This window comes from Lycium ferocissimum, chromosome 8 (genome assembly GCF_029784015.1).
Source record: "Lycium ferocissimum isolate CSIRO_LF1 chromosome 8, AGI_CSIRO_Lferr_CH_V1, whole genome shotgun sequence".
NCBI lineage: Eukaryota > Viridiplantae > Streptophyta > Magnoliopsida > Solanales > Solanaceae > Lycium > Lycium ferocissimum.
In genome coordinates, this window is record NC_081349.1 from 38,563,770 (window position 1) to 38,573,856 (window position 10,087).

A 10,087-nucleotide genomic window follows, 5' to 3' on the forward strand; every position below is an offset into this window, starting at 1 on the left:
TCCAAAGTTTGAAACTTTATCAAGATGGGTTTCAGTTTTTGTTGACTAATTGTATGTGCTTTCTTGATTTTGTTGAAACTTTAAAGACACTTGAGATCTCTTTGTATAATAAGCTGATGGGTTCATTAGATTAAGAAAAAAGTTACATTTTTTATTCAGTACTTTTGGAATTTGTGATTTTATATGGGTTTGATTTAGTAGAAAATGTAAATCTAGGAAGGATTTTGATAACTTGACAAATTATAGTTCTGATTCAGTATGTATTCAATCTTTTACTTTTGGAAATTGTGATTTTATATGAGTTTGATTGAGTAGCAAATCTAAATTTTGGAACCTTCTTTTATAACTTGCAGGAACTGATGTGCACTGGTTCAAAGAGTAAACTTTGCCCTTTTGATTTAAACATGGACAAGAAAGATGGGCCTAGTAAAAACTGCTCAAAATTGCTTGAATTATCAGCTTCAGATGATCTTTCTGGCTTCATATGTGAAGTAGAGAAAGGTTGTGCTGTTGATGAGTTCAGCTTTTGGTATGGAAAAAGATTTGATTCGAAAAAGATGGGGTTTGAAGAGAGAACTCCTCTGATGATTGCTTCTATGTATGGAAGCACTGAAATTTTGAAGTATATTATTGGTACTGGGAAAGTTGATGTCAACAGAGCTTGTGGCTCTGATGGTGCAACTGCTCTTCACTGTGCTGCAGCTGGTGGCTCGGATTCATCGATCGAGGTTGTCAAGATCTTGGTTGATGCTTCTGCAGATGTCAGTGTTTGTGATGCCAGTGGAAACAAACCTTGTGATGTGATTGCTTCTGTTCCAAAGTCATTAAGGAATCTGAATTCAAAAAGGAAATCACTCGAGTTGCTGTTGAACGGCAGCTTAGCTGAGCTTGCTGACCATGAGGAAGAACAAGGAAAAGCAGAAATCCAGATGGCGAAAGAAGGGAGTGAGAAGAAAGAGTACCCGATCGATACTTCCTTGCCGGATATAAATGATGGGATTTACGGGAGTGATGATTTCAGGATGTATTGTTTCAAGGTTAAGCCGTGTTCCAGGGCTTATTCTCATGACTGGACCGAATGCCCTTTTGTTCATCCAGGGGAGAACGCAAGGAGACGTGACCCGAGGAAGTACAACTATACATGTGTCCCGTGTCCTGAGTTCAAGAAAGGTGCTTGTGCAAAGAGTGATTCCTGCGAGTATGCTCACGGTGTATTTGAGTCGTGGCTTCATCCTGCCCAATATAGAACCCGTCTCTGCAAAGACGAGACTGGGTGCTCAAGGAAAGTTTGCTTCTTTGCTCACAAACCCGAAGAGCTTCGCCCGTTGTATGCTTCCACCGGTTCAGCTCTTCCTTCCCCAAAGGCTACTCCAGTCAGTTCGATGGACATGTCAACATTGAGCCCTCTGGCTCTGGGTTCTTCGCCTCCGATGTCTCCTGCTGCTGTTACATGTTCGTCTCCGATGGGTGGAAACATGTGGCAAAGCAAGACGAACATCACCCCACCAGCATTACAACTTCCCGGTAGTAGGCTAAAGACATCTGTGAATGCCAGAGACTTGGATTTGGATATGAAAATGCTCGGCTTGGAAAGCATCCGCACGCAGCAGCAACTAAGGCAGCAATTGATAGATGAGATGGCTGGTCTCTCTTCACCATCATATTGGAATAATGACAATCGGATGGGGGATCTGAAGCCTACTAATCTCGATGATGTTTTTGGATCCATGGATTCTCAAATGTTGTCCCAATTGCAGGGCCTATCTCCAAGAGTTACATCATCCACCAGTTCTCAATTGTATTCTCCATCGGTTCCTCATTTGCAAGGTCTCTCACCTAAGGTTTCAAGTAACGGCTCCCAGATGCAATCTCCAACAGGGCTTCAGATGCGACAAAACATGAACCAATTTCAATCGAGCTATTCCAACATTTCTCAATCATCGTCTCCTATGAGAAAACCCTCAACCTACGGATTCGACTCATCAGCAGCAGTGGCTCAAGCCGTCATGAACTCCCGGTCTGCTGCTGCTTTTGCAAAGCGCAGCCAGAGTTTTATTGACCGTAGTGGAATGGGCCATCGTGCTGGTGGTCCAAATGGTGTTGCTAACTCCCCGCCTGTGATGTCATCTAATAATATGTCAGATTGGGGCTCCCCCGACGGGAAATTGGAATGGGGCTACAATAGTGAGGACACGAACAAGCTCAAGAGATCTCAATCTTTTGGTTTTCGTGGTGGAAATGGTGGCACTCCAACAAGATCACCAATCGCACCATCTCAAGTCAACGAGCCAGACGTGTCATGGGTTCATTCCTTGGTGAAAGATGTGTCATCCACTGGTACCGGGCTATATAGTTCAGAGCAGAAGCATGGCGGTGGTGCTCGTGAGTCAATTCCACCTTGGCTGGAACAAATGTACATAGACCAGGAGCGGATCGTGGCTTAATTGCTCCATATTTATTCTTTTCGAATTCTTATTCGATATATTGGATATAAGTTAACCATTAGTTTCAAGGGAAAACATCAACATATTCCAGTTATAAGGGGAAAGAGATAGGGAGGATAACTGATCACATTGTTTCAACAATTAAGTGATTGAAAAAAGAAGCATTTGTTATATTCTTATATTTTTTTATATAATAACATCCCTTAGGGATTTTGTTCTTTATATTCTTCAAGGAATTGAAGTTGTATTTCGATATATATCTTTTCAGTTGCAATTCGTATTTGAGCCTCTTAAAGTTTTCTTATATTCCTCTTGTGCAGAATTGTGTTTGTGATTTTATGTTAGGCTGATCATTAATACCACTATAGGTACTTTTGCTATAATCAATCTTAGATAGGCTATGGCTTGTAGCTGGTGGCACTATAGTCAAGAATGGCTGTAGTGGATTGTCAAATGAATTATTGGTTTCTGATAGTTACAAGTTGGGAAATTGGAGTTGATGTTTTGAATAGTCTTTCTGTTATTTAAAGTCAAGAAAAGCAACTCCATGTTTTCAGAAAATTTATTGGCATTTTGCTTAGCTTTATTTTTCTTTAACAGAGACCCAGTAGTCTTCAGGGTCATTTGTTTATCTCCTGATAACAACATATGGATAAATTAAGTGGTACGTCTATTCTTTCCTAATATAAAGTGGAATGACTATTCTTTATCACCAAAGGTTGTGATGCCACAAGTACCCCTACTTTTTTCAATTTGGATATTTTGGGTTTGAGCTTTCAATTGAAGTCACTTTTGATACGGATCACTTTACCTCCAAAGGGGTATTTCAGGCAGAAATTCAGACTAGTCTCTAAAATATGTAGCTAGACTTTTCGAAATGAATTCGAATTAGTCTTCCAAAAATGAATATTGGGCACTGAGCGAGAAGAAGAAAAAAGAAAAAAAGTGCTATCCTTTCTTTCTCTTTTTAACGCTCAACTGACCCCTGGGGATTAATTATAATTCCCTTTTTACCTATGTGATTCAAAGTGGTATGACCTATTCAACTCAGCAAATAAAGTATTTTTCTTTTATTAAATACCATGTCACTTCTTAGGGTATAGCAAATGCCACGTACAATGGCGGATCAACAATGGAATTAGCGGAATAATGTTAAATATATAAATTTAAGAACTCATTCTCTCAATTTAGAATCTATAATTCAGACTGTGTACTGATTAAATTTTGTATCACCAATGGCCACATAGTGCATGCTTTAGGAAGAAATACACTTTGATGAATCTACAAGTCTCTTTTAGCAAAGCTCATGTAAAATGTATATGATTATTTAAATTTCAGTTTCATTAATCATCCCGGATCTTTCTTTTGCTTTTCACGTATCTGCTATTTACATTGAGACTCAACTAATTCTATTCTCAAGAAGTTATATTTTATAGGTAAAACATTTACTATTAAAAGCGATTTCATTTTAATTTTTTTTTTTTTTAATTTAAAGTATGAAAGATCTCATATTCGAGTCTCGTAATTATTTTTTGTCATGATTTGATGTATCTTTTTGAGATATAGGCTACTTATAGACAGGCTTTATTCTTTTACTGTTTCTTTTCACACTACATTCATGTACACCATTCAATGGAAAAGAAGGAATTGTAGAGACAGAAGAAGAGCAAGAAGATATATTTTACCAAAAAAAAGGAGCAGGAAGATAAACTGAAAGCAACTTAGATGGTAATTAAAAGAATATGATTATATTTTGGAAAGGGGTGAAAGGTATGAGAGCCATTAATATTGCTGGTTGGCAAAATTCCATTATCTTTTTGCCTTTTGCTTTGTGGGTTCCATTTGTATTGTCACAAGTCTATAGGCAAAAGAAACTTGTTCTCCTTCTAGCCGCCCTTAGTTTGTCGTCTTCTTGTGTTTAGATTAGGTTCTCTTATCTTTTCTTGCTTTTGTTTGGTTATAAGGATAGTAATATTATTAAGGCAAAACTGATCAAATTTAATTATGTTTATTTTCATGTATTATTTGAAATTGAGCAATTTTATTATATATTAGATTAATGAGAGAGAATATACAATTTACAAGATCTTAAAGTGTGACACACCTCTCTAACACGAGTAGCCCTCTACACGCCCGACTTCGCCATTATAAAAAAATTATTATTTTGCCCTCGACCCTTAAAAGGATTTCTACATGCATAATTATAAGGGGAAAGCACGTTGCTCTCCCCTGAAAATAAAATAATTATCCATTCATATTTTTCTTACTTTCATATTTTTGAAATTATTTATCCGAAATGTCTCCAAAATTATGATATCAACATGGTATATATAAATATACTAGTATCATGTTCATTTATTCAAAAGACATACTTTTCTTTAAAAAACCTCTATGATACCATCATCTTTTATACATATACTGTGATGGTATCGTGGAGGACTGCTTCAGTCTTTCAATGAGCCACTCCTCAATCCTCCGCGATACCATGATGGTACATAAAATATACTGAGATTGTATCATGGAGGATTGCTTCAGTCCTTCTCTTAGTCCTCCATGATACTATCATGATATATTAATATACTGCGATGATATCATAGAGGAAGGATTTTGGGCGAGGGAGTACTCAGGTAAATATTTTCAGCCGATTGGGTAAGAAGCAAAATTAGTTTAGGAGGACGCATGAGAGGATAAATATTTTACGTTTTAGGGGTATTTTGTATTGTTTTACCTAATTATAAATTATGGAGAAAATCGTTAAATGCCCCCACAACGTTTAGTCGGATTAATTATGACGCACCCAACCTTTACGAGTGACCAATTACCCCCTGACTATTTTTTAATATCTGTATTTGAGTGGTGAAATGCACGCGCTTGACGCATATTTTTTCACCTTTTTTTTTTTTTAACCTTTCACTTCTAATTTCGAAATTTCTACACCAAATAAAGCTAATCCATCACCAAATGAAGCCATTTTTCACCAAATCAAGAATGCTATACTAAACAATACCAACAAACAAGGCTAAATGGACATTTTTTTTTCTATTTCTGTCAAATGGGTACTGAAATTCTGGTTTTTCTTTGATTGTTTTTTTTTTCTTTTTTATTTTTTTTTTTTTTATTTTTTATTTTTTATGTCTTTGCTCACTTTTTAGGTGTATATGTATTTGTGGATGTTAAAGTATAAGGAAGTGTTTGGGGATGTTGGATTGAATGTAACAGAGAATTCCCCCAATAATGAAATGATTGAGCTTTACCGGTGATGATGGGGTATCCTCTAATGGAGGATGATGAGGAAGATGATAGTGGGGAAGGAGAGGAAGTTGAGGATAGTGTTAGGATTAGGACGGTGGGTGCGCAAGTTTTGGAGTTGAGTTTGGGTAAAAGAAGGTAGGGGAAGTAATAGGTTAATTTTTAGAAAATTAAGTGGCGGCGGTGGAGGTTGGTGGACGGCGGTGGATGGTGGCAGTGAAGAATAAGGAATAAGAGGAAAAAAGAGAGAGAGAATGAAAAAAAAAAAAAAAAACTAAATAATGCTTTAATTTTTATTTTTTTAAACATTTTTATTTGCTTCTCACTCTCTCTCGAGAGTGAACTACGCTCTCTCTGCCACCTCACCATCCAGGGAGTAATAATTTCGTTTAAAAAATAGTCAGGGGATAATAGATCACCCGTAAAGATTGAATGCGTCATAATTAATCTGACTAAACCTTGAGAGGGCATTTGACGATTTTCTCATAAATTATGATAAAAAGTTGAGGGTAAACGAGAACCTTTTCCTCGAAGAATCTAATTTGGACAGGCGGAGTCCATATGTTTTACGCTAACATGAGACGATTTGTCCACGACAAAAATATAAATAGATTAAAAGTGAAACGAATAATTACATTGAGAAATATCGAACACCACTGGAACAAACATGGACCTTTAAATTTCCCAATTACTAATACTAGCTAACTATTTCTATTACATTAAAATTTTCTTATTAATGCTGTCCCTAGGACATAATTAGCAGATGGATATAATTAAAACATCAGGGTGATATTTAGCATAATTCCCTCTAATGATTGCTTTCACAATTTGTCAACTCAATTAACACATGACACATGCTTCTATGTATACTTTATCATTAAATCACAGTTAATTACTATATATATTTTATGTTAATTTATGATTTAATCATAATAAATTAATATAGTTTGGAGTAAACACGGAGTACATGCAGATCCGCATCCAATACTTTACACATAATTAATATATGACACATATCTTAACATACCCTTTGTAAATATGCTTAATATGGTACTCTAATTTTTCTCTTTTTCTCTAATTGAACTAGTAGTCTCTTGCAGTCAGCAATAGTACTATGGGAGAAATGGCCTTTGCTAATTTGTGGTATAGCATTAATTGATTGACATTGATTTTCAAAGGTATATAATTTCTTTTGAGTTTGGCTGATGTCTTTGTAGTAATGTTCCTAAAACCCTTGGAAAAAATTAATTAGCCATTATCTCTCCTTTTCTTTCTTACTTGTAAGAAATTTTATGTTTTTCTTTGTCTGTAACTTAGGTCCTTGAATAATGTTATTCAGAAAGCTAAAGGAGAGCTGTATATTGATTTTCATGCAATTATATTGCAACCATTAGATTTTTTCTTATAGGTATTTTAACTTTTTCATTTTCTGTGCTAAATTAAATTTATTTATATGCAAACAGATCTTTAGAAGTTCATCAAACATTAATTGGTGGTCAAGTCAATTTTATCTAAGTATATTTTATAAGAAATATACTTTTTAAGAAATCATAACACGATTGATCATAAATATCTTAACCTAGTACATAAAAAAAGAAAAGAAGACAGTCACCACTGCTTGTCAACCTTAAGGGTAAAATGATTAATGTAAAACTAATTGTCCAAATATAAAAGTGTGTATTTTTTCCTAACAAATTAAAAGGGGAATTGCATGTCACATAAATTGAAAGGATACTTCCTTTTTGACTTGGTAATCACATTGACTTTGTAGCTTGAAACATAAAAGCAAATGAACTACGCAAATTAAGGATTTAACAAAATTTTAATACTAAATTGTCTTTTTGTATCGTCTGTTTGCAAATGCATGCACAGAGTTAAAAAATGTTCAAAATTAAAGAAAGTAAAGTTCTTTATTTGGACGGTGGACTTTGCTGAGAAAGTTGGCCTTTTGGTCAATGACAGGAGTATCCAGTTGGAGGGTAGTGATCTGTTCAACCTAATCTTAGGCAAAATACAATAATGGAATCTAATTGCCAGATATATATTTTCGACTCTGACAAGAATTCCACAACTTTTAAAAGTTAGAATCTAATTTTTATATATTGGTAATATAAAAGAATTTTTATATAGGGACGATGATCTTGTTGTGATGATAGCGAAAGTTATTGATTTTTTGACAAAGTTAGCGCAGAAAAAGACCGTTAAATTTCCGAGTTACGAGCAAATTGAAACTCTACAGCCTTGACGAGTCATCAAGTCACAACCAAACACTTCACGTAAAGTCCGTTGCTTAATCTGATAGCAACTAATTTAGTATAGAAGAACTGTTACGTTGTGAAAAATCATTCTCTATACGAATTCTTGAATGAAGTTTTTGAACAGAATTTTAATAGGCAATAGGTGTAAGTAATCAAGTTGCCGAAAAAATAATAACTGGTAATAATCCATAATTAGTGGAACTTATAATAAATAACTTAAAAATAAGCCGAATAACCTTTTACAAAAGTTTAAACTACATAATTCTTAGGTAAGAAAGCAAAAGGGAATAGGAGTTTTTTGCTTCCAAAGAGTATAAAGAAGTAGAATGTCACCCAGCAAATTAGACACGCACATCAAGGCCTTTCTGCCGACGAGCAAAGGTAATAGCTCAAAAAAGAGGATTTATTGGATGTAATGAAAGACGAAGCGGAATATTGTGTTACGTTAAGTTGTCACTTTATGTAATGAAAACCCTAAGGAGGATATATTACACTCGTTACATATGAGTGATGGACTGATGGTACATTGATGATTGATATCTGCATGCACTCGTTGAAATATATATGCCTTTTAACTAATAATGAGTCACTCTACTTGAATAGGAGGATAGACTTCTGAATCAAATTAAAACCCTTAACTCCAATTTCTTCAGAAACACAGAAACCTCCTGTTGTGGGGGTGTGCGTGTGTGTGTGCCGTGAGGGCGGGGGTGTGGGGTTGGCTTGTTGAAAGATAAATACGACGTCGATTTTAATTCATAAGCTTTGCAGGTACGTAATGAATTTGTCAGGAGTGATAGATAAATATGATCCGTCGATTTTAATTCATAATAATTCATATATAGGCTGATTTTTAGCTTTGCTGGACGTAATGAATTTTTAAGTTTACTTAAATTTGAGTTTATTGCTTTATTTTTTTTTATGTATACACTTTTCTTGTATCGTGTATCTTATAAGTTTGAATGTTTACTATGAAGGGAAATATTTTTCACGAAATTATGTTTAATATGAAGAAAAATATTTTTCAAAAAATATTTTTCTTTAAAATGTTTTCTCAACAATATTTTTCAATTAAATTAAGAAAATATTTTTCACGAAAAATGTTTTTCTAGAGATTGTATCTGTTAAAAATAACTATACTAACAGATGTATTTTAATAAATACTTGTCTACTAATTGAATGAGAAAAGTTATTAATTAAATCAAAGGATGACTTTTAAAGTGTCTAGCTAGAGATTGTATCTGTTAAAATAACTACTAACAGATGTATTTTAATAAATACTTGTCTTTGAATTTTGAAGGCGGAACTAAAATTTAAATTTTGTGCATATTTAATGAATTTTTTAATACTAATACAAAGTTTGAATTAAAGTACATATTTATTATACTTTAGAATCTATATATATTTATCAGAATTATATATAATCAGAACTCTATCTTCCCTTCTAAAAATTCTCTCTGTGTTCTTGTTGGAATTTTATGTTTGTTGAACTTGAATTCACTTTCCTTATAAATTCTAAAGGAATTTTGTCAGTGCAAGCTCAAATTGCTTAAAAACAAAGATTACTCTATTAGAATTGTCAAATCTCTTTTTCCCCACAAAAATATTTTCCCCAACAGAACTAATATATGCAAGAGCATGGTGAAAGTTGGACTTCCCAATAGTTGGGAGGAAAATCATCTAGAATGTGTTGAATTTCTTAAAGTTTCTTAAATTGGGCTGATGATGACTTGATGTCATTTTCTTCAAATGGGAAATACAGCTCATTATTTCTAATAGCAATATTGCTTCTCCTTGTACTCAAGAAATTCGTAGTACTGCAAAACGTACTAGCTAGTGCTTAATAAACATTTTTAGTTTTCTTGGTGCCACAATCCACATGTACTACTTCTAAATTTTAAGCTTTTCATCATCAGAAATATTGGCAAATCCAAAATTTAGAGTACGTTAGTTAAGAATGAACGTAATCTTGTTATTATATGTATACACTTAAATTCTTTTAGTATACATATATATGTTTAGTTCAAACCGAAAGTAATGGATCTCATTGAACATATAAAAATCCGTCCTAAATTTGCCTCTGGTCAAAGTCTTTAGTGCAAGATCCACAGGGATGCACATTTCCAATTAATTCCT

The 10,087-nt window shown here is 34.1% G+C and overlaps 1 protein-coding gene across 1 annotated transcript; it reads left to right on the forward strand.

The window, feature by feature from the left end:
• The first annotated feature begins 316 nt into the window (after positions 1–316).
• On the forward strand, positions 317–2,666 carry LOC132068378 (zinc finger CCCH domain-containing protein 29-like). Its single transcript, XM_059461949.1, has one exon. It carries the CDS (start codon positions 360–362, stop codon positions 2,442–2,444), a length of 2,085 nt encoding a protein of 694 aa, XP_059317932.1. The 5' UTR covers positions 317–359; the 3' UTR covers positions 2,445–2,666.
• The last annotated feature ends 7,421 nt before the right edge of the window (positions 2,667–10,087 follow it).